Source organism: Vulpes vulpes, chromosome 15 (genome assembly GCF_048418805.1).
Source record: "Vulpes vulpes isolate BD-2025 chromosome 15, VulVul3, whole genome shotgun sequence".
NCBI lineage: Eukaryota > Metazoa > Chordata > Mammalia > Carnivora > Canidae > Vulpes > Vulpes vulpes.
The window spans coordinates 81,333,275-81,359,285 of record NC_132794.1 but is presented as its reverse complement, the minus strand read 5'-3'; the positions used below and the strand labels follow the sequence as shown (position 1 = coordinate 81,359,285).

At 36.5% G+C, this 26,011-nt stretch overlaps 1 protein-coding gene across 10 annotated transcripts in view; it reads left to right on the top strand.

The window, feature by feature from the left end:
- Positions 1-26,011, top strand: part of CSGALNACT2 (chondroitin sulfate N-acetylgalactosaminyltransferase 2) — a 56,073-nt gene that overhangs the window by 11,322 nt on the left and 18,740 nt on the right. For 4 of the 10 annotated variants that reach the window (XM_025990390.2, XM_072739458.1, XM_072739459.1 and 1 more), the window contains exons 2-5: positions 15,822-16,759; positions 18,968-19,184; positions 20,804-20,905; positions 24,149-24,327. In XM_025990390.2, the coding sequence (XP_025846175.1) occupies positions 16,099-16,759; positions 18,968-19,184; positions 20,804-20,905; positions 24,149-24,327 (1,159 nt within the window). In that variant the 5' untranslated portion in view covers positions 15,822-16,098. Of the gene's footprint in view, positions 1-15,821; positions 16,760-18,967; positions 19,185-20,803; positions 20,906-21,789; positions 21,882-22,538; positions 23,047-24,148; positions 24,328-26,011 lie in introns of those variants that run through there. The other 6 variants (XR_011997490.1, XR_011997489.1, XR_011997491.1 and 3 more) reach the window with 6 other exon arrangements.

The following is a 26,011-nucleotide window of genomic DNA, read 5'->3' as shown; positions in this document are numbered from 1 at the left end:
GAGTTTGGAAGTACTCCATCTCTTTCTATCTTTCCAAACAGCTTTAGTAGAATAGGTATGGTTTCTTCTTTAAACGTTTGATAGAATTCCCCAGGGAAACCATCTGGCCCTGGACTTTTGTGTCTTGGGAGTTGACTGCTTCAATTTCCTCCCTGGTTATTGGCCTGTTCAGGTTTTCTATTTCTTCCAGTTCCAGTTTTGGTCGTTTGTGGCTTTCCAGGAATGCGTCCATTTCTTCTAGATTGCCTAATTTATTGGTGTATTGCTGCTCATAATATGTTTTTAAAATCGTTTGTATTTCTTTGGTGTTGGTCATGATCTCTCCTTTCTCTTATAGGCCATTTTTAAGAGAAATGACTAATCAGATCTTTTGCCCATTGGGTTATTTATACTTTCAATATAAGTTGTTAAGAGTTCTTTATGTATTCTTGATTCAGATCCCTATCAATAGATACATGATTTACAAATATTTCCCCCATACCCTAGTTGTCTTTTACTTTATTGAGGATATCCTTTGCAGGACAAAAGTTTTTAATTTTAATGAAGTTCAATTTATTTATTTTGTCTTTGGTCTTTTTGTGTCATATCTAACCAATCACTGCCTAATTGAAAACCACAGATATTTACACTTATGTTTCCTAAGAGCTTTATAATTTTAACTCTTACATTTAGATCTTTGAACCACTTGGAGTTAAATTTTTATTATAGTTAAAAATTTATTATAGGGTGGGAGTCCAGTTTCATTCTTTTGCATGTGAATATCTGGTTGTCCTAGCACCATTTATTGAAAAGACTATTCTCCATTGAATTATCTTTCCACCTTGTGGAAATCAGTTGACTTAATGTGAAGGCTTATTTCTGAACCCTAAATTGATCTATATGTCTATTCCTATCCTAGTACCACACTATCTTTAAAAAAAAAAAATTATTTGAGGCAGAGCACAAGTGGAGGAAGGAGCAGAGGAAGAGGGACAGGGACAAGCAGACTCCCCACTGAGTGGGGAGCCCAACACAGAGCTCGATCCAGGGCCCTTAGTTTTCAATCTGAGCCAAAATCAGATGCTTAATCAACTGGGCCATCCGGGTCCCCTCCACACTATCTTGATTACTGTAGCTTTGAAGTAAGTTTTGAAATGGGAAAGAGTGAGTCCTTCAATTTTGTTCTCCATTCTCTAGACTATGTTGACTATTCTGGGTTCCGTGAATTTTAGGCTTGTCAATTTCCAAAAAGAAGTCATCTGGGATTCTGTAGAGAATTGTGTTGAATCTGTAAATCAATTTGGAGAATATCAGTGTTTTAATAACATTAAGTCTTCCAATCCATGAGCATAGGTGTCTTTCCATTTATTTAAATCTTCTTTAATTTCTTTCAGTAATATTTTATAATTTTCAGAGTATGAATCTCACACTTCTTTTGTTAAAATTATTTCTAAGCATTTTATTCTTTTTGGTATATATCAAATTGTTTTCTTAATTTCATTTTTAGATTTTCATTGCTGGCATGTAGAAATACACTTGATTTTTATATTCAATATATAAACAACTTGACTAAACTCATTTATTAGCTATAATAGATTTTTAGGGAATTCCTTAGGATTTTCTATATACAAGATCACATTATCTGCAAACATTTGACTTCTTCCTTTCCAACCTAGGTTTCATTCTAGTTCATTTTCTTGCCTAATTGCCCTGACTAGAACCTCCTTCAGTACAGTGTTAATAAGAAGTGATGAGAACAGACATCTTTGTCTTATTCCTGATCTTAAGAGAAAGGCATGCAGTCTGTCACCATTATATGTGAAGTTAGCTATGGGGTTTTTTTAGTATATGCCCTTTATAAGGTTGAGGAAGCGTCCTTATATTATTAGTTTGTTTTGTGGTTTTATTAAGAAAAGGTGCCAAATTTTGTCAAATGCTTTGTCGATTGATATGATCATATGAGTTTTGTCCTTTATTGATATGACATAATAAATTAATTGATTTTAATTTTTTAAAAGATTTTATGTATTTACCTGAGAGAGAGAGAAACAGCACATGCATACATGAGCAGGGAAGGGTTGAGAGTGGGTGGAGGGACAGGGAGAAGCTGACTCCCAACGGAGCAGGAACCTAAGAACATGACCTGACCCAAAGGCAGATGCTTAACCAACTGAACCACTCAGACACCCCAAAATCATTGATTTTTAGATGATAAACCAACCTTGCATTTCTGGGATAAATCTCACTTGGTTGTGTTATATAATACTTTTTATGTGTTGATGGATTCAGTGTACTAATTTTTTTAATTTTTATTTAAATTCAGTTAATTAACATAGTGTTGTACTGGTTTCAGAGGTAGAGGTTAGTGATTTGTCAGTCTTATATAATACCCAGTGCTCATTATATCACATGCCCTTCTTAATGTCCATCATGCAGTTACCCAATCCCCTTGCCCCCCTCCCCTCCAGCAACCCTCAGTTTGTTTCCTATGATTAAGAGTCTCTTATGGTTTGTTTTCCTTTCTGATTTCATTTTGTTTTATTTTTTTCCTCTCTTCCTCTATGATCTCCTGTTTTGTTTCTTAAATTCCACATGTGAGTGAGATCATATGATAATTATCTCTGATTGAATTATTTCATTTAGCAATGATATCCTATGGTTCTATACACATCATTGCAAATGGCAAGATTTCAATTTTTTTCATGGCTGAGTAGTATTCTGTTTGTGTGTGTGTGTATATATATATACATATATACACACACACACACACACACATCACATCTTTATCCATTTATCTGTTAATGGACATCTGGGGTCTTGCCATAGTTTGGCTATTTTGAACATTGCTGCTATTTGAACAATGGGGTGCAGGTGCCCCTTCGGATCACTACAATTGTGTCTTTGAGGTAAATAACCAGTAGTGCAATTGCTGGGTCATAGGGTAGGGTAGCTCTATTTTCATCTTTCTGAGAAACCTCCATACTGTTTTCCAGAGTTGCTGTACCAGCTTGCATTCCCATCAACAATGTACAGGGTTCCCCTTTCTCTACATCCTCACCAACCTGTCATTTCCTGACTTGTTAATTTTAGCCATTCTGACTGGTGTGAAGTGGTATCTCATTGTAGTTTTGATTTGTATTTCCCTGATGCCAAGTGAGGTAGAGCATTTTTTCATGTGTTTCTTAACCATTTATGTCTTTAGAGAAATGTCTGTTCATGTCTTCTGCCCATTTCTTAATTGGATTATTTGTTCTTTGGGTGTTGAGTTTGGTAAGTTCTTTATAGATTTTGGACACTAGCTCTTTATCTGATATGTCATTTGTAAATATCTTTTCTCATTCTTTTGGTTTCTTTTGGTTTTGTTGACTGTTTCCTTTGCTGTGCAAAAGCTTTTTTTCTTGATGTCAAGTCCCAATAGTCCATTTTTGCCTTTGTTTCCCTTGCTTTTGGAGTCATGTCTAGGAAGAAGTTGCTGCAGCCAAGGTCACAAAGGTTGCTGCCTGTATTCTCCTGTAGGATTTTGATGGATTCCGGTCTCACGTTCAGGTCTTTCATCCATTTTAAGTCTGTTTTTGTGTATGGTGTGAGGAAATGGCCCGGTTTCATTCTTCCTCAAGTGGCTGTCCAATTTTCCCAACACCGTTTGTTGAAGAGACTGTCTTTTTTTCCATTGGATATTCTTTGCTTCTTTGTTGAAGATTAGTTGACCGTAGAGTCGAGGGTACATTTCTAGATTCTCTCTTCTGTCCTGTTGATCTAAGGGTCTGTTTTTGTGCCAGTACCATACTGTCTTGATGATTACAGTTTTGTAATAGAACTTAAAGTCTGAAATTGTGATGCCACCAGTTTCAGTTTTCTTTTTCAACATTCCTTTGATTATTTAGGGTCTTTTCTGATTCCATACAAATTTTAGGATTATTTTTTCCAATTGTGTGAAATAAGTTGATGGTATTTTGATAGGGATTACATTGAATGTATAGATCACTCTACATAGCATAGGCATTTTAACAATATATGTTCTTCCAATCCATGTGCATGCAGTGTTTTTCCATTTCTTTGTGTCTTCCTCAATTTCTTTCATAAATGTTCTATAGTTTTCTGAGTACAGGTCCTCTGCCTCTTTGGATAGGTTTATTCCTAGGTATCTTGTGGTTTTGGGTGCAATTGTAAATGGGATCGAATCCTTAATTTCTCTTTATTCTGTCTCATTGTTAGTGTATAGAAATGCAGCTGATTTCTGTGCATTGATCTTATATCCTGCCACTTTGCTGAATTCCTCTATGAGTTCTGGCAATTTTGGAGTGGAGTCTTTTGGGTTTTCCATATAGAGTATCATGTCATCTGCAAAGAGTGAGAGTTTGACTACTTCCTTGCTGATTTGGATGCCTTTCATTTTGTTGTCTGATTGCTAAGGCTAGGACTTCTAGTCCTATGTTGAATAGCAGTGGTGATAGTGGACATCCCAACCATGTTCCTGACCTTAGGGGAAAGCTTTCAGTTTTTCCCCACTGAGAATGATATTCACTGTGGGCTTTTCATATGCAACTTTTATGATATTGAGGTATGTTCTCTCTATCCCTACACTGTGAAGAGTTTAAATCAAGAAAAGGGGCTGTACTTTGTCAAATGCTTTTTCTGCATCTATTGAGAGGATCGTATGGTTTTTGTCTTTTTATTAATATAGTGTATCACATTGATTGATTTGTGGATGTTGAACCACCCTTACAGCCTAGGAATAAATCCCACTTGGTTGTGGTGAATAATCCTTTTAGTGTACTGTTGGATCCTATTGGTTAGTATTTTGGTGAGAATTTTTGCATCCATGTTCATCAAGGAGATTGGTCTGTAATTCTTTTTGGTGGGGTCTTTGGTTTTGAGATCAAGATAATGCTGGCCTCATAGAACGAGTTTGGAAGTTCCGTTCCATTTCTGTTTTTTGGAACAGCTTCAGAAGAATAAGTATTAATTCTTCCTGAAATGTTTGGTAGAATTCACCTGGGAAGACATCCAGCCCTGGACTCTTGTTTGTTGGGAGATTTCTGATTGCTGCTTCAATTTCTTTGTTGGATATGGGCCTGTTCAGGTTTTCTGTTAATTCCTGTTTCAGTTTTGGTAGTTTATATGTCCCTAGGAATGCATCCATTTCTTCCAAATTGCCTAATTTGTTGGCATATAGTTGCTCATAATATGTTCTTAATAACTGGTTTGTATTTCTTTGGTGTTGGTTGTGATCTCTTCTCTTTCATTCATGATTTTATTTATCTGGGTCCTTTCTCTTTAGTCTTGCCAGGGGTTTAATCAATCTTATTAATTCTTTCAAAGAACCAGCTCTTAGTTTCATTGATCTGTTCTACTGTTCTTTTGGTTTCTATTTCATTGATTTCTGCTCTAATCTTTATTATGTCTCTTCTCCTGATAGGTTTAGGCTTTATTTGCTGTTCTTTCTTCAACTGCTTTAGGTATAAGGTTTGGTTGTGTACTTGAGACCTTTCTTGTTTCTTGAGAAAGACTTATATTGCTATATACTTCCCTCTTAGGATTGGCTTTGCTGCATCCCAAAGGTTTTGAACAGTTGTGGTTTTATTTTGTTTCCATTAATTTTTAAAAATTCTTCTTAATTTCCTGGTTAGCCTACTCATTCTTTAGTAGGATGCTCTTTAGCCTCCATGTATTTGAACTCTTTCCAAATTTCCTCTGTGATTGAGTTTCAGTTTCTAAGCATTGTGGTCCAAAAATAGGCAGGGAATGATCTCAGTCTTTTGGTACCAATTGATACCTGATTTGATCCAGTATGTGATCTATCCTGGAGAATGTTCCATGTGGACTCGAGAAGGATATGTATTCTGTTACTTTAGGATGGAATGTTGTAAATATATCTGTGAAGTCCATCTTTCTTTCTTTGTTGGTCTTCTGCTTAGATGATCTATTCATTGTAGTGAGTGGAGTGTTAAAGTCCCTTACTATTATTATTATTATATTATTATTATTATTATTATTATTATCATTGTGTTTCTTTATTTTTGTTATTAACTGGCTTATATAATTGGCTACTTCCATGTTTGGGGCATAAATATTTGCAATTGTTAGATCTTATTGTTGGATAGACCCTTTAATTATGATATAGTGTCTTTCTTCATCTCTTATTACAGTCTGGTTTAAAATCTAATTTGGGGATCCCCGGGTGGTTCAGTGGTTTATCACCTGCCTTCGGCCCAAGGCATGATTCTGGAGACCCAGGATCGAGTCCCATGTCAGGCTCCCTGCATGAAGCCTGCTTCTCCCTCTGCCTGTGTCTCTGCCTCTTTCTCTGTGTCTCTCATGAATAAATAAATAAAATCTTAAAAAATAAAATAAAATCTGATTTGTCTGATAAAAAGATTGCCTTATCAGCTCTCTTTTGATGTCCATTAGCATGATAAATGGTTTTCCACATCCTCACTTTAAATCTGGAGGTGTCTTTGGGTCTAAATGAGTGTTTTGCAGACAGCACATTGATTGGTCTTGCTTTTTATCCAATCTGATACACTGTGTCTTTTGATTGAGGCATTTAGCCTATTTGCATTCAGAGTAATTATTGAAAGATATGAATTTAGTGCCATTGTATTACTTGCCATTAAAGTCACTGTTTCTGTATTCTGTGACTTTCTGTGTTCTTTTCTGTTCTATGTTTCTTTTGGGCTCTCTCTTTGCTTAAAGGATCCCTTTAATATTTCTTGTGGGATAGTTTGGTGATCACAGAATCTTTTAGTTTCTGTTTGTCCTGGAAGCTTTTTCTCTCTCCTTTTGTTTTTTGTTTTGTTTTGTTTTGTTTTTAAATTTTATATATTTATTCATGACAGACACAGAGGGAGAGGCAGAGAGAGAGAGGCTCCCTGCGGGGAGCCTGACAGGACTCTGAACCAGGAATCCAGATCATGACCAGAGCCAAAGGCAGACACTCAACCACTGAGCCACCCAAGTGTCCCTCTCTCCCTCTATTCTGAATGATATCTTAGCTGGATAAAGTATTCTTGACTGCATGTTTTTCTCATGTAGCCCCCTCAATATATCATTCCAATCCTTTCTGGCCTGCCAGGTCTCTGTTGGTAGGTCGGCTGCCAGTCTAATGTTTCTACCCTTGTAGGTTATGGACCTCTTGTCCTGAGCTGCTTTCGGGATTTTCTCTTTGTCTCTGAAATTTGCAAGTTTCACCATTATATGTCAGGTTGTTGACCTATTTTTATTAATTTTGAGGAGAGTTCTCTGTGCCTCCTGGACTTGGATGCCTGTTTCCTTCCCCAGATTAAGGAAGTTCTCCCCCTATAATTTGCTCCAATATATCTTCTGTCCCTCTCTCTCTTTCCTTTTCTAGGATCCCAATTATTCTAATATTGTTTCACTTTATGGTAGCAGTTATCTCTCGAATTCTCCCCTTGTGATCCAATAGTTTTTTACTTTTCTTTTTCTCAGCTTCTTTATCCTCCATCATTCTGTCTTTTATATCACTAATTTTTTCTTCTTTCTCATTTATCCTAGCAGTTAGAGCCTCCATTTTTTATTGCATCTCATTAATAGCCTTTTTATTTCAACTTGATTAGATTTTAGTTCTTTTATTTCTCTAGAAAGGGATTCTCTAGTGCCTTCTTTGCTTTTTTTTCAAGCCCAGCTAGTATCTTTATAATTCTTATTCTGAACTCTAGTTCCAACATCTTATTTATATCCATACTGATTAGGCCTCTAGCAGTCAGTACTGCCTCTTGTTCTCTTTTTTGAGGTTTTTCTGTCTTGTCATTCTTTCCAGAGACTAGATGAACAAAAGATAAAAATACTAAAATGGCAACAACCCCAGAGAAATATACACTAAACAAATCAGAAAAGACTCAAAACCAAAAAAAAAAAAAAAAAAAAAAGAATATAATCAGACAGGTGAACAGAATAGAGTAATACACTGGATCCTGTGTATATTTTGGTCTGTTAAAAAACTAGGTCCCAAAATGGTAATGAATGAAAAACTTAAATATGTACCCAGAAAAACTAAACACGATGAAAGGATAGAATGTAAACTGTAAAATGAAAATTTTAAAAAAATTTTTAAAGAGTTGCTAAAATAAGAAATTGGTTGAAAAAGGAAAGAAAAAAATTAAAATTGAAAGACTAAAGAATTATGCTATTTTCCCCTAGTGCTGGAGTTTTGCAGTTCTCACAGATCGATACACTTGGTCTTGGCTGGATGTTCTTGCTGATCTTCCGGGCGTTGATTCTCAGGTGTTTTTGCCCCAGGCGGAATTGCACCACCCTTGCCAGGGAGCCAGGCTAAGTAAGAGGCTCCAGATTGCTCCATGTGGCTTTTGTTTCCTGAAGGCTTTAGAGGATGAGTGAAAATGGCCGCCATTGCGGTAAGCTGACAGCTCGGGGCCCCACTCCTCAGTGCACCCTCAGCGAAAAGCAATTAATCACTCCCCTCTCCTTGGTTGAAGGCCACACTCCCGTGCTCATCCGGGCTGTGACTGAGCGTTTCTATCTCAGGCATGTGGCCCCTGTTTTGAGTCTCAAACCCTGCAGAATCCTGCAGCTGGCAACTGCAGCTAGTTCAGCGGGAGGGGGAAGGGGTCTTGTCTTGCTGGTTCTGCCGTTTTGGGGCCCCTGCTGGGAAAGCAGTCCTGATCTGAGAGCCCACTTCTGGGCCAGCTCATTACAGCCATTTCCCCTGCTCCGATGCTCGGGAATCTGCTGCACTCAGGCACCCTCCTTCTTTCTGTGATCTTGGGGATCTTGAAACCACACTGTCCCACCTAGGATTCTGCCACCACTTCACCATCTAAACACCTTTCAATCAGGGACATTCCTCACCAGAGCAGAGTTATAAAAGTTCTGATTTAGTGCTCCGCAGCTATACCACTTTCCAGTACCTGACTGACAGAGGCTCCCCCCCGACACACACGTCTGTCTACCCATATATCGCATCAGTTTCACTTATACGTACCTTCTACCTTGTAGAAAGTGGTCGCTTTTCTGTTTGTAGAGTTGCAGCTATTCTTTTCTTAGATCTCCAGTTGAGTTCACAAGTGTTCAGAATGATTTAATATCTAACTAAATTCCTGGGAGCAGACAAAAACTAAGGTCTCCTGCTCCTCTGCCATCTTGGATTCTCTCCAGTGCACTAATATTTTGTTGAGGATTTTTGTGTCTGTATCATAAAGGAATATTGGTCTATAGTTTTCTTTTGATGTCTTTATCTGGTTTTGATATCAAAGTAATATTGACATCATAGAATGAGTTGGGAAGTATATTCTATTTTTTGAAAGAGTTTGTGAAGAATTGGTATTAATTCTTACAAATGATTGATAGAGTCTACTAGTGAAGACATCTGGGCCTGGATTTTTCTTTGAGTAGTTTTGTGATTTTTTAGTCTCAACATAGGTCTGTTCATATTTACTGTTTCTTCTTGAATCAGTTTCAGTGGTTTGTGTCTGTATTTTAAAGGGATTTAAATGATTTGAGAACTTAGAATTATCCATATTGTTAACTTTTTTGGTTTCTTCATTGCTTTGTATAGATTCCTAGTTCTATCTGGTATCATTTTCTGCCAAAAGAATTTGTAGTGCAGGTCTGATGGCGATGAATTCTTCTTTTAGCTTTTTAACATCTGAAGAATTTTTTTAAGGATTTATTTATTTATATGCGAGAGAGAGAGTGTGTGTGTGTGCAGGGGTGGGAGGTGGTCAGAGGGATAGGGAGAGAAATCTCAAGCAGACTCCCCACCAAGCTAAGAACCCACATGCGGCTCCATCCTATGACCCCAAGATCATGAACTGAGCCAAAATCAAGAATCCGACACTTTACTGACTGAAGCACCCAGCACCCTAAGAATTATTTTGCCTTTGTTCTTAACAGATACTTTTTCTGCATATGGAATTCTAGGTTAACATATTTTTCCTTTCAGTTCTTCAAAGATGTTGCTCCACTCTCTTTGGTTCTTATATGTAGTGTGTTCTTTTCTTCTGGCCACTTTCAAGATTGTATTTATCATAGGATTTGAGCAATTTGATTATCATGTGCCTGGCTTTAGTTTTCTTTTTTTTTTAAAAAAAGATTTTATTTATTTATTTGAGAGAGCACGAGCATGAGCAGGGGGAGCAGCAGGCAGAGGGAGAGGGAGAAGTAGGCTGTCCACTGAGCAGGGGGCCTGATGTAGGACTCAATCCCAGGACCCCGCGAACATGACCCAAGCTAAAGATAGACGCCTAACCGACTGAACCACCTAAGCACGCTGGCTTTAGTTTTCTTTATGACATTTATATCTGGTATTCATTGAGCTTCTTATATTCTAGTATTCATCAAATTTGGAAAGTTTTCAGACTTATTTCTTTAAATATTTCTCCTTGCCCACTCTCCTTTCTTTAGAGTCTCCAATTATGTAATTAGTATGCAATTACATAGGTACTAGACTGCTTGAAGCCATCAGACAGCTTTCTACGTGCTCTATGCATGTTCTTCACTTTTTTTCTTCTGTATTTTGCATAATTTCTATTGCAGTGTTTCCAATTCATTAATATTTTATTCTGAAATATCTTATCTACTGTTAATCCCATGCAATGTATCTTTCATCTCATGAAGTTCAGTTTTTATGTTGTCTTTGTTTCTGCTTAGTTTTTTGAACATGAATATCTTTTTCAATATAGTTATAACTATTTTAATGTCCTTGTTTATGAATTCTAGCATCTCTGTCAGTTCTAGATCAGATTCAGTCATGATTATTCTTATTATGAGTTGTATTTTTATTTTTCTTTGCTTGATCATTTTTGTTTTGATGTCAGACACTGTGAATTTTATTTTGCTGGGTATTAGATATTTTTTATATTTCTATAAATATTTTGAGGGTTGTTGTGCAGTTACTTGAAAACAATTTGATCTTTTCAAGTCTTGCTTTTAGTTAGGCAAGACCAGAGCCATGTTTAGTTTAGAGTTAATTTTTTTCCATTACTGAGGCAAGACCTTTTTGAGTACTCTACCCAATGCTCCATGAATTTTGAGGTTTTCCAGTCTGTCTGGTGGGAACATGCAATTATTCCTGGCCCTGTATGAATGCTGAGTTGTGTGTCTTCTTCTTCTTCTTCTTTTTTTTTTTTTTTTTTTTTTTTAAGCTTCTGTTTTTTTTTTTGTTTTTTTTTTTTTTTAATGTCTACAATGGTCAGTGGTCTGCTCAATACCTAAAATGTGCTCTTCAGATCTCTTGAGTTCTCTGTGCAGCTCTCTCCTCTGGTACTATGTCCTTTCAACCTAGCTGCCTTGGTCTCCTCAGACTGTCAGCTCCATTTCAGCAAATCAGCCTGGTTCAGCTTAGGAGGAGACTCCCAGTGTTATGGCCTGGAAACTAAGGCAGTAAGCTGGGCAATTGTTTATTTTTTTTTTGTTTCTCCTAGGGATCACTGACTTTTATTACTTAATATTTAGTATCTTGAAAACCTTTGTTTTATACTGAGAGGGGTGGGTTCTGGATTTTATTGTTTGATTTTTGATTGTTTCAAGTGGAGGAGTAAATCTGGTCCCTGTTCTACCTAGGCTATAGAAGGAAGTCTCTTTAGTCTGTTTTAAAGAGTAAGAAAATAGGTGGCTCCTGAGGTTTCCTTTAACTCTGAAATCTTTGATTTTATATTATGTATCATAACAGCATCATTTTCTCATCTCCGCAGTTATCTCATTCTCTCCTTACAACACTTAACTATTTGCTGTTTGTGCATAGAAAGTTGCTTGGGATTAACTCTGGGTTATGAATGAACCTTGTCTATCATATAAACACATCACGTGAATGATGGCAATCAGGGTGTAACAACTGAAAAATGGATGTTTTCTCCAACATACTTAATGTATTTAGAGCTGTTATAATCTAGTCTTTTAGGATTTGGCTAAAGAGTTCCCTTCAGGAACTAGGCAAGTAAGACTTTAATTGATACCTTTTATTTTTAACAATCACAGAACCATGCAAATAACATTTATATTCTAAAGTAATTACAGCAATTTTTGCTTTCAGCAACTTTTATTTCAGTGAGTAATACTCAGTTGTAAGAGATTTAACTGAAAGGTAAGCATGTAAGGTGTTAAAAACCCATATTTTGCTTAAGGGAGGGAAAATACAGAACTTGGCTTTAATAATGATGCGGGAACTGAGCTAGCTGCACAAGGCATAGTTGACAATCCCGCAAAAAATCCCCCACCCAGGGTGGTATATGTGTGATATTCTTCAGGAAGTTTCCAGTTGTCTTCATGTTAATACCTTGCTAGAGGGAAAAAGCAATCTGTAACTTAACAATGGCAAGACCTCCAGTATCTTGTAGGTCCTCCTTAGCATATGAAAATCCTTCTGAAATCTCCATTTTTGCTTAACCTCCCCCAATTCTTCAAGTATATAATCAGCCACCCCTCACAGGCTCTGGGCAGCCGCTCTTCCTGTCCACAGCTCCTGTCCCGTGCGTGCTTTAATAAAACCACCATTTTGCACCAAAGACGTCTCAAGAATTCTTTCTTGGTCATCGGCTCTGGACCCCACCCATATTCCAAAACCTCATCAATAATACCACTTAATTGTTATAGAACCCTAATTAAACCTTTCATTTTTGAGCTTATTTGTCCTATCCAAAATGAAGATAGTATCAATACTCTTTTAAAAGGATGACATAGGAAATATATACAAATACTTTATAAACCAGTATTTTTCAGGATTTTTGGGCCGCAGCCCCCTTATAAATAAATATTATTTGGAGATCTGATACATATACATACATATAATTGCAATACAAAACTTACTATATGTGGTGTAGACTGGTATTTCCTGTTCTATTTCACTGAAAAGTAAACCTTTATTTAGTAATGAATGACCCACTAAATGAGTCGTATTGCACAGTTTAAAAATATATTGTCTATATAAAGAAAAAACTATGAGGTACCATATTAACAAAAGGTAGAGGTATAGAATAAATACTATAATAAATACTGTTATAGTATTTATTATAAATACTGTTATTTATAAATACTGTTATCAAATTTCATTTCAAAATAGTTTGACTATAGTATAGTTAAATCGTGTCCCGTATTTTTTCCATTAGCATCTTTACCATAAGCATTTTTTTATTTTATTATTATTATTTTTTAAGATTTTATTTATTCATGAGAGACACACACACAGAGAGAGAGAGAGAGAGAGAGAGAGAGAGAGAGGCAGAGACACAGGCAGAGGGAGAAGCAGGTTCCATGTAGGGAGCCTGACCTGGGACTAGATCCTGGGTCTCCAGGATCAGGCCCTGGGCTGAAGGTGGTACTAAACTGCTGAGCCACCCAGCATTTTTACTGCATAGCTAATTGGCTGTAAAGCAACTTAACATTAAAGATAAAATCATGAAAACAAAAAAAGAGGGACATTTATTAAAAAGGACATAATGAATAACAAAATTTAAAAGACTGTTGTATAATACAGAATATTTATGTTTAAAATGTGTGTAGATTCATGGCAATATTACAGAAATAACTGATTTTATTTTGTGGATTGTACCTAAGCAATTGTCCTCGTCTTCTGTTCATAGTGTTACACTTTTTTTTTTTTTTTTGGCTTGTTGATTCATGTCCTTGTTCAGCATTGCGTTTTGTTTTTCCTGAAATTTTTTTCCTTCATTAAAAAGAGGCATCAGTTTCCCAATACCAGGATACATATTGTAACTGAGCTATCTATTGTATTGTGAAAGTCTTCTACACTGTTGTTTGTTCTTGGCATATTGTTAGGCGTCCATTGATAGACATTCCAAAGTTCTGTGGGAAATGTAGGTTCAAAACTCTACCACTGTATAGACCATTATAAAGGCTAAGATTTATATAATATAAAAACAGGAGTACTGCATCAATGGAGAAGTGAAACCAAACTGTCAATCAGTTATTTTTTAATCTTTTAGAGCAGAATTGCCTTATGGCCTATTAGTTATGCAGCAAAAATGCTTTTGGCAAAGATGCTTATGCAAAACTACCTAGAACCTAGTTAAGTATGTATAGCTTTATTAACTAATACAAGATTATGGCTCTACATTTTCAGTTTTAGTCTTTCTTTTCCCTAATAAGGCTAGTAATAACTTATAGATAGTTAAAAGAAATACTTCTGAGTTTTATCTTTCAAATAATGACATTCAAGTCATTTCTTATACTAAGAATTATGGTTTTGAGACATGGTAGAATCCTAGGGCTAATATTAACTTTGCATCTTTTTTAAATGTGATACTTCTCTTTATATTGGAATTTTTTCCCTTTTTTTCCTACATCACTTAAAACAAGATTTACAATCAGTAAAACAGATGTCATCCTATTAAAACTTCCTTGTAGTGAATTAAAATTTTCATGATACTTGCTTGTCATTTGGTTAAAGAAAGCAATAAATGGCTAAGGGTAGTTAAGTCCATTATTTGTGGTCTACTAGCCATAAGAAGTTTGAATCTGTCTTACATTTTTATACAGATATGTGCCACAAGGAAAGAGAAAGAGAGAAGAAGGGAAGGGAAGGGAAGGGAAGGGAAGGGAAGGGAAGGGAAGGGAAGGGAAGGGAAGGGAAGAGAGAAGGGAAGAGGGAAGGGGAGAGAGAAGGAAGGGAAGGGAAGAGAGAAGGGAAGGGAAGGGAAGAGAGAAGGGAAGGGAAGAGGGAAGGGAAGGGAAGGGAGAAGGAAAGGGAAGGGAAGGGAAGGGAAGAGAGAGGGAGGGGAAGAGAGAGGGAAGGGAAGAGAGAGGGAAGGGAAGAGAGAGGGAAAGGGAAGGGAAAGGCATTCAGGCTTTCTTGATCACTAAGAAAGTGATAGGACTAATGTTCCCCAGTGATCCTCCATAGGTTCTGCTGCACTGGTGGAAACCATCTCTATTAAAAACCTGCTGGAGTATCACATATCCTTCCTGACAAATTCTTTGTTAGAACAAAAGTTCACTCTGCAGCGGAGGCCTCCTTATCCCCTGTCTCCTAAATTTTAACATTCTCTATTTATTGAATTAAAGATCTTTAGTTTAAAAAGAAATACGAAAGAGCTCACACCATACCATAACCAGTAGTATGTGATTATAAGTGATTTTTTGCATTTTTTCCCAGTAGATAAACATTAAAATGGTCTTGTTTTTTCTTTAAATAGACTCTAAGCCTTTCTAGACTTGTAGGAAATCTGTTGCTGTGTAATACAGTGGAAAGAATTATATGATCTAATGTTCAAATAATCTGTGGGAGGACTTTCGATGTTAAGTGCTTCTTAATATGTTTTCCAGATGTTTGTGACCTTTTGGAATTGTCCCTCCCCTCACACACACACTTAATTTTAAGGCTCTTATATTGGTTGAGTTTAACCATAGAAATTAATGAAGTAGAATGCTTGAATTAAATGAACTGGAAGAAAATATCTCTCTCTCTAGTAAGCCATTATCAATATAACAAAAACAATTTATGGAAACTCAGTTCCCAAATGGTGATATGCTCTAGGTTGGAAATGGCATATTAATCTGAATACTATATTAATAAAGAGTTATAAGTGATACAGTTTTCAAGTAATTAGAAATAGTAGTATCTGTGTAACACAAAGCATGCTAAACATAATTTTAGTGTTTCTTTGATTCATTCAGGAGGTTATGGATGTGTAGACATTCTGGTTACAAGTATTACACGTGGCATTTTAGTTTTCTGTAAGGTATTTCTCTTAATACTTTCTCGGCATTTACTGAATATTCTACATTGTATTAGCACTTCTCGCGGTGTTCTACATATAGTAGTCACATTGCTAAGTTTACTGAAACTATCAACAAATTGATATGCTTAAGGAAATAAGATTCTGATTGATTCTCTCTGTTTCTTTCAGAAAAATCATCACCCAAATAATGGAATTTTATCTGATTCTGTAGGGATCAGATTTCTTTATTCTGGATATCATGGTAACAATACAGGAAGTATGCACTCTTTCTCATTTCTGCAAGTAGTCATCACTGCTGAAGGAAGACATTTTTTAAGCTGTAGCAGAGTTCGTTTTGGTACCTTTAGTGGAAATTCTGATTTTGCTTTTAATTTTTGATAACCTTTTGCTAAAGGTATGAACAACCAAAGAACTTATCTCATCAGGCAAGTCCACATTAATAAGAATGCCTAGAAGAGGACTGATTCTTCAGACCCGGACCCACTGGCTCCTGTTGGGTCTTGCTTTACTCTGCAGTTTGGTATTATTTTTGTACCTTCTGGAATGTGCCCCCCAGACAGATGGAAATGCACCTCTTCCTGGTATTATTGGGGAAAATTATGGTAAAGAGTATTATCAAGCCCTCCTACAGGAGCAAGAAGAACATTATCAGACCAGGGCTACCAGTCTAAAACGTCAAATTGCCCAACTAAAACAAGAATTACAAGAAATGAGTGAGAAGATGAGATCATTACAAGAGAGAAAGAATGTAGGGCCTAATGGCATAGGCTATCAAGGCAACAAAGAACAAACACCTAGTGATCTTTTAGAGTTTCTTCATTCCCAGATTGACAAAGCTGAAGTTAGCATAGGAGCCAAATTACCTAGTGAGTATGGAGTCATTCCCTTTGAAAGTTTTACTTTAATGAAAGTATTCCAGTTGGAAATGGGTCTCACTCGCCATCCTGAGGAAAAGCCAGTTAGAAAAGACAAGCGAGATGAATTGGTAGAAGTTATTGAAGCTGGCTTGGAGGTCATTAATAATCCTGATGAAGATGAGGAACAGGAAGATGAGGACGGTCCCCTTGGAGAGAAAATGATATTTAATGAAAATGACTTTGTAGAAGGTAATGTGAAAAATATAATTCATAATAATATAATTATATAATTATAATAATACAATTCATAATTACATTAGTATGACAATGCTGGTGATATAGTCAGTCATTATAGTATTGAAATATTTAAGTTATTACCCACTTCATTCTACCAAGAGTTTGAAGTGGCTTTAAAAAAAAATGTTATAATGTGACCATAATAAAATAGAGGAGCAGGGAAACAGAATAAATCTAGGTTTATATAGAAGAATACTATATAGGGATCAAGTTAAAGGATTCTTAGGGGTATGTATGTATTTGTACATATATGTATTTACATTCCTCTCTTATCTGGTCTTGATGTTACTTTTTTGCATTTTTCAAAATGTGTAAACTAAGGTTCATGATTTGAAAACCATTCGATAAAGGAAAGAAAAAACCCTAATTTAGCAGATTGATGGATATTCTGTATTTTAGAGGGCGGCAAAGCACATGTCAGAACATCATGAGGGCACACATAGTTTTGAAAAGCTTATTTGGCATTTGGAAAAGTAAAGAAATAACCTGTTTTCCTAATAGAGACTGCAAAAAGGGCATAAGATTTATACATATCAAGATGGGGAATGACTCAAAAGTTGAGGAACACTTCTGTAAGTTTAAGATATTTGCTGATTGATATAAACAGAAATACAGATCCCCATCCCTCGCCATCTTAATACCTCCTGCTAGATACTTAATTACAAACTTAAAACCATTTTGGATATAAATCTCTCCTAAAAGTTCTCTTTGCTTGATTTTTAAACAGTATACCACATGTAGTTTCTTTGGCCTGGAATCGTCCTGGATAGCACTTGCTATAATATAGTAGTACCTTAAGACCTTTGGAGGCCATCAGGAAAGGCATTGTGCTTTTCCATGGTACTTCAGCTGTCTTTTCATTGTAGCCACTTCTGTTTTCTGTTGTCACTTTTACTACAATTTTGGATGGCTTGTTTCTCTCAAAACTCTTCAAATTTTTTTCCAAGCTCAGCCTTTTATCTTTTCACCATATTTGTAGCTTATGGTAGAATTGGAAGCTGCTGAGGAAATAAAGTATAAAATGTCTTCATATCTGCCTAAAAAAGAAAGGAAGCCACATCAGTTTTATATTCTGCAACTTCAGCTTATCTCATAACTCTCTTTAGATTCTTTCCCTGACAGGATTTTTCTCTGTATGGGACGGGACATATTTTGTCCCCCACTTTTCTTTGACTCTGCTACTCCCTGACAAAAAGAAAAAAAAAAATACTGATTATTCAGTAACTCCTAGGCCTCTTACAGACTTTAGCTTAGATGTCACTTCACTTAGAAGTCTCTCCAACCTACAGGTCTTAAGATAACAGTGCTTCCTCTGTGTTCTTATAACCTCTACCTTGTATCCCCTCTCATAGCACTTGTCATAGTATATGGTGTTGCCCATTTCCTGATTTGTAGTTCTCTTAAGCTGTACGCCTCAGGAGAGAGTGGGATTGGTCTGTCTTGTTCATTGTTTTATTCCCAGGCATTGACTGACTCACACATTTACTTCTCTCTCTCCTGAATGTCACACTTAAAAGTCATTTTGCCCAGTTGACTTACAAACTTTTCTCCGTGAAATATCTCAGATCACCAAGTTTAAATTGGAACTAATTTTTCTTTGTCTGACTTCACTCTCTTCAGAAAGAGAGAGAGAGAGAGTGTAGAGTGAGATATATATCACTGTATTGTTTTTATTTCCTTATTTTTCTGTTTCCTTCACCAGACTGACTTCCTCAAAACCAGGACTGTATCATCCTCTTTATACCACCAATGAGTGACACAAAGGCACTCCATTCATTTTAATTGAACCAAACCGAGCAATAGAAGTTTTGACTCTCAGGTCTAGAATTTAATTTTGGTAGAAGTAATTTATTTTCATTATATAATTACTGTGTGGATAGGCTCTACTACTAAAAAAAAAAAATGTGAAAAGGAATAATTGTGATTTGGAGCATATTTATAGATTGAATAATAGAGCAGTTTGAACATTTTCTAAATCTCTCCTTTTAAGAAATAATTGTTTTTACAGATGTACAGTGAGTGGGATAAATATTTTCACAAAATGATTGAAAACATTACGTGTCTGTTTTGGTACTCTGGATCTTTGAGTAAAATCAGTATTCACATCGAATTTATAAACTTTGACATAGAGACGTCTTTGTCCCTAACTCTTTCCTTTAGGTTATTATCGCACCGAGAGAGATAAGGGCACACAATATGAACTTTTTTTTAAGAAGGCAGACCTTATGGAATATAGACATGTGACCCTCTTCCGCCCTTTTGGACCTCTCATGAAAGTGAAGAGCGAGATGATTGACATTACTAGATCAATTATTAATATCATTGTGCCACTTGCTGAAAGAACTGAAGCATTTGCACAGTTTATGCAGAACTTCAGGTAATTCTCAGGGCTTAATGATTTGGCTAAGCACTCCTAAAAAATCAGATTTCATGCAGAATTTACTTAATTTATCTTCACTGAGTGTGATTACTTAGAATTACAAAGTAATTTTATAAGCTTTGGGGAATTTTAATTTTTGATATTTTCTTTTTTATAAAGCATGTATTAAATATTGTGTTATTGACAGTTTGAACTTTGAAATAGAGAGTGATAAAAAAAAAAAAAAGAAATAGTGATAACTATTAGAAACTACATTTGATGACCTTTATAATTGTGTGTGAATTCATTTTAGTGCAAATTGAATTTTTAAAAATAACTTTATTGAGGCATAATTTACATACAGTAAAACCCACATATTTTAAGAATACAGGTTTCATGACTTTTAACAAATCTCTACACTCATAATTGCTAATCAACATGTAAGACATTATTATTTGCCAGAAAATTCCCTTGAGAACGATTGGAATTTTAAAATTGAAATAAATTTTAGAAATACAAACATTCAACTAAAAATGGGAGAGTTGGGACACTCCAACTCCAATGGAAGTCACTGGAATATCCAATGGAGTCAATGGAAGCCACTCCAATGGGAGTGGCTCGGCGTTCGAGCATCTGCCTTTGGCTCGGGGCATGGTCCTGGGGACCCGGGATTGAGTCCCACATTGGGCTCCCTGCAGGGAGCCTGCTTCTCCCTCTGCCTGTGTCTCTGCCTTTCTCTCTTGGTCTCTCATGAATAAATAAATAAAAACAAAAAAAAAAATGGGAGAGTTATTCCATCTTGAGAAGCAGAGACTTTAACGATTTTTAAAAGAAGTTTTTCCTTTTTTTAATCAGTAAATGTGGATATTTTTAAATGCTAAAACATTAAAAAAATTAACTAGTATACATTAGGGTAGCTATTTGAGGAAAATTTTGCCTTTTTGTTTTAATTTAACAATTGCCATGTTTTTAATATTTTAATATGCTAGTTTTAGTGCTTTATAATCCCAGTCTTCATTCTCATATTAAAATTATTGTATTTAAAAGTTAATGCTGTTCTGTAGCAGAATATCTAGAAATTATGCTTCCAAATGAGTTTTCCCTATTTGAAATAGCTCACTTGAGATCTGATTTCCTAAAGCATTTTTTTACTGCCTTTCTTGGAATTGCTTTCAGATGCTACATTATTCTTTACAGTAAGTAATCTCAGCCATGGCAAATATTTATTCCTTGATGATAGGTATAATGTGGAATTGCCAGCCTAAGGACAAAATAACTCTTGACCAACAACTTGAATATTTATTTGTTTGGTTTTGAACTGATTAGACTTATTTCCTTAAGTAGCTTGTAATTTGTTTCTGAAGGCAATACCAAAGCAAAAGTTCAAAAAATATTTTGAAATATGGCAACTTCCATGGACCTCCAAGGGCTATATTCATTTGCTTATGTTGTTATACATTTGCTCTCACGCCTTTAATAATTCAGCAATATTGCCACTTTTATATTAAGGCTTCATGCAGTGTCATTCTAAATGAATAATGCCTCATTTGTTTTATTAAAGCTTCATGTGATTGCTTTCTGAATGAGTTATGCCTTATGTATTTTCTTGAGTGAACTTTATTTTTTAATTCTGTTAGGGATGTGTGTATTCATCAGGACAAGAGAATTCATCTCACAGTGGTGTATTTTGGTAAAGAAGGACTATCTAAAGTCAAGTCTATCCTAGAATCTGTCACAAGGTTGGTGAGCCATGTCCAAATTGAAGTCCTTGATATGTAACATTAAAAGAATGAAAATTTTAGATATTTAATGAGTTAATTTTGAATAGCTGCTATTTAAAAGTTGGCTGAGCACATGAGTGGTGGTGCTAATAAGTTCCTCATTTCAATCCCTCAGTTTACTCATGCAACTCTAAATGATTCATCTTCCCTGTCCCTTTTAGCAGACACCCTGGCATGATCTGGGCATTCTCACTCTGTGGCCCACCCAACTTCTGTTTCTTTGCCCTCCATTTATTACTTCTTCATTCCCTTCTGTTAGACTCTTCTCCTTTTTCTAAATCTAATCCCTTAACTTTGATATCATCTCCTGAGCTTTTCTCTCATTTGTCACTTTTCTTTCCTTCCATTTTCCCAAGTTCCTTCTTCTTGCCCTGCAAATGATGCTTAGGTCTCTCCTGTCCTCAAGCCACCACCACCTGACTCTGTAGTACCAGTAGCTACTGGTAGGTTTCTGTCCTTTCATAGCTAAATCTCACAGAACAGTAGTTATCTAATCAGACAACTTATACAGTACCTGGCACATAGTAGGTACTCAGAGGTTTGAATGATTTAATTAATAATTCGTTAATACTCCAGTATTAATTCTATAGCTTTCCAGCCTTTTCATCTCTAAGTTATGGGCCCAAAGTTATGACCTAATTGCCAAACTTAACCTTTCTCTGTCATCCTCTTTGATCCACTTTTTTACATTTGATGCCTAACCAATACTTCCTTCTTGACATGTTTGTAAAATGTATATAATTTGTAAATATAAATATGTTACAATGTGAGATATTAGTTGATTGTCTTTTTGGACCAAGCCAACTCTGTATCCTTTACCTGCTTCTTTACCTTTCTGCTAGTTGTGGCCATTCCCTAAGAGTCCAGATTTGGCCGGCCATTCTTCTCGAATCGTTCAACTAACATTCATTGAGTCCCACCGACTATGTTCCAGGTACACTGCTTGGGAGTCTGACTAGGGTGGTTGGAATAGACGGGCACAGAAGAGGGTGTTACAAGCCCCTACTCAGAAGGGACTCTTACAGCACATGTATAAAAAACAAATACTGTCTTTTCTCCCCCTACACATTAGCTGCTTCTCCTGGTGGCCCTCTTTCTGTTCAGACTGACCATTCTCATGATCCCCTGAGCTTAATGCCTGAGAGCTAGCATCTTTCATTCTTTACTTCTAGTCAGTTCTTGCTAACTACACAGGACCTCTTCCCTGTTGTTTCCTTGCTGTTGCCACCACCCTAACCCAAATTCCCCTCCCCTTTCTTCCCTTCTCATCCCTTTTTATCATTTTCAGGTCACCTACTAAGTGCCAGCACTTACATCGGCACTACTGAAGTTGTCCCTGCATTAATTAAGACTCCTCTGTGGCACATGATGGAAACCTATCTTGAACTGGCTTAAGGAAACTAGGAGTGTTATGGAAGAATCTTGGATAGCTCCCAAACTAAAGGGATTATTATAGCCAAATTTGGATAAGAAAACCAAAACAGCTTTGATATCTTAGGGACTGGAATCAGAGACTTGAATACCATGAAAATTCTCTTGTTGTCTTCTTGTCTGTTTTTCTCTGCATGTTGACTTCATTCTCCTATTGCAGATTGGCTTCTTCCACATGTGAGGTATATGGCTGTTGGCGGCTTTGGGCTCACATCTTCTCAGCTTTGCCATCAGAGAGGAAAGAGCTTTCTCCCAGATCCAGTTGAGAAAAGCCCAGGGAAGGAGTTTTGCCCATTCTTGAGCGGGTCACTATGGCCAGGTGGGGTGGGGGTATTGTGATTGTCCCAGCCTGAGTCTGGTCTCCACCCTTAGGAAATTACTGTGGTTGGGAGTGTTCTACGATTAGTTCCTCCACCGGGTGCTGGGGGTGTGAGGTAATAATCAGTTTTCCCGAAAGAAGGAAGAGATTTACATCCCATGAGAAGATCAGTGTGGCCATTCAGAGCATGTGGAGTCCACTGTATACACTATTTGAGCATTTGCTTCCATCTCTCCATTCCCCATCCTATACTGTTTTAAAGAGTAATCTTCCTTAAATGTGCCTTTTTGACCTGGCCATACCCTAGCACAGCAGTTCTCCAACTTTAACATCAGAGTCACCTGGAGTAACTTGTCCCAAGAAAGACACAGATGCTCAGAATTACTCCTAATATCTGATTCAGGGGTTTAGGGTGGGGCCCAAGAATTTGCATTTCTAATGGTTTCCCAGGGAAGGCTGATGCTATGGGTGAGGGGACTTTACTGTGAGAACCGCTGCCCTGGCAGAAAAACTCCTCCTTGCCTTGAGGACACTGACCAACTTCTTTTACTTCTCACAGAAGGCACTCCTCAGTCTGACCCTTTTCTGGTCTTCTCTCTCATTGTTACCATTTTAGGATCCCTTTGTTCTAATCTGATTTGTCTGATACCTGTTCTCTAAAATGCTTTCTACTTTCTTACCTCTGTGCTTTTGAGAATAATTAATTGGCATAACCTTTAAACTCACTACTGACTTTAGGATTTTAGTCAAGGCATAACTTAAATTCTGCTTCTAACATCTTCTCTACTCTCAGACAAAAGCAATCTTTTTTCTCAGAACTGCTATTCATTCGTTCATTTAGCAAATATTTATTGAACTCCTACTCTTTGAGGAGGCACACTGTATCCACAGTAATGAACAAAACAAAATCCCTGCTTTCATGGTGTTTACATTCCAATGGGGGAGACACTCAAAGAAACATGTCTGGTGGTGCTGAGGAAAACAAAGCTGGGCAGGGGAATAGATTAAAGAGAGAGGTTGGAGCAACTTCACAAGTGGTATGAAGGGTATCCCTTTGATGTGTGAGCAAAGATCTGAAAAACACAGGAGCATTCTTTGTGTGTACCATTCATATGCAATGCATTGTTTATTACCAAACATTATAGCCATTTTTCCATGTATAATTTCTTATCTGCCCAATAAGTTCTCAAGATCCCGAAGGGCAGTGACCCCTCAACACTTTTTAAGCTGATACCACCAGCATGTTGCCTCAAATATGGACAATTATTGAATATCTGTTCCTGATGATGATCATACATGTGAAGCTGATGATTTCCTTTCCCTGTATGACTGTAGAACCAAAATTTTAAAATACTTGAAGTATAAAACACATTTTGTAAGTTTTGTTGAAAGAACAGAGTTGTTAAACTTTAAGTGGAATTTATCCTTTGTTGTATATGCTTTTCTCCTAGTGAGTCTAATTTTCACAATTACACTTTGGTCTCATTGAATGAAGAATTTAATCGTGGACAAGGACTAAATGTGGGTGCCCGAGCTTGGGACAAAGGAGAGGTCTTGATGTTTTTCTGTGATGTTGATATATATTTCTCAGCCGAATTCCTTAACAGCTGCCGGTTAAATGCTGAGCCAGGTGCGTAGAATGTTGGTAGATGATCTGAGTGTAGAAATTTAGAACAGTGTCCCATATTTTGAATCAAGTTAATTATGTTTTCTTGGGATGCCTGAGTGGCTCAGTGGTTGAACATCTGCCTTGAGCTCAGGGCGTGATCCTGGGGTCCTGCAACCAAGTCCCATATTGGGCTCCCTGCAGGGAGCCTGCTTCTCCCTCTGCCTGTGTCTCTGCCTCTCTTTCTCTCTCTGTGTGTGTCTCTCATGAATAAATATATGAAATCTTTTTTAAAAAATTAATTATTTTTTCTTAAAGTCATATTTGGCATACTTTAACTGAAGTATTAAGTAGAAAAGTGAAAATTTGCCTCTCTGAAGTCTGAAGTTCATACCCTTGTTCTCTTGTGGCCCAGTTCCATTGCCAACATTTGAATCCAAATAAACAAAAGCAAAGAAAATCTTAAGATTGACAAGGAGGAAGGAGCATTTAATCAAAAAAAAAAAAAAAAAAAAAAGAGCCAAGCAGACAATGTGGAGATGTGTGAGAGTCAGAAGCACTCTACCTCAGACAGGTGGTGCCAAGACAGAGGCACACACACATGAAGAAGCCTAGATATAGATGGTGCTTGGTGTCCATACTATGTATTTGGGGATGATTTATTAACTTGGCTTTATGTTATAAGTATTTTTTTGAAAATGTATGAGCAGATGACATTTTTATAAATCAAATCTTACTTTAAATGTGAAAAGGAAGTTTTCACATGTACCCCCCCAAAAAAAATCCTCCACTAAATGTTTTTTGTGTAGAACTATTCATATCATGCAGATTATTACCCTGTTAATTATTTTTATTAGGGATAATTGTCAGGAACTCTTTGAGAGCCTAGTGAATAAATGAGAATTAGGTTTACTTTTGTTACACCAGACAGCATGAAGTTCACAATGTGGAATTTGAAGGAAACATATTTGCTCAATGTAAAAGAAATATTTTAATGTCTTAAAAATAGATTTGCCTGTGAGAATTGAGCTCCCCATCCCTCAGTGAGTTTTAACAAAAGTGAGATGAGCATCTAGTAGGGATCTTGTAATGGGAAGGATGCCACATTGCCACAGGTACTTGACAGTTCCTCAGCACCTCCTATTATCACATCTGATTGAGGCCAGGCTTAGCAGGGGGTTCTCTATAGGAGGAGAGATGGGCTCCTGAGTCTTTATAGTCCCCTCAGTGCTGTCAATTTGAATGCTAATGACAAGGCCTTCTACAGAGGCTGTTAGATCAGGTATTTTTAACTCTTCCCAACTTTCCCAAATATATCTGCACTTCCATATTTTAATTATTCTCTACAAATCTGTTCATTGTATAGTATCCTTTGGATTTACTGTTTCCATGACTTGTTTTGAGGGGTGGATTTAACAGACATTCCTAAGTTCTTGGTGATTGTCAGAGGTTAACCTGTGTCTATCACTGCTACTAGATGAAATGATGAGTAATAAATAGCTCACCTATTGAATAACTGAGAGAGCACCTTTGTGTATCTCTCCAAAGTCAAAGGGAGTAAATGTGTATAACACCCTTTAGTCTGTTTTTTAGTCTATTATAGGTTATAATTTTGTAGCTTGTCTTACTGATACGTTGTAAAATCATCATTATGTTCATCAAATCAGCATGATGTTTAGTAGCCTGAAAATTGACAAAACAGAATATT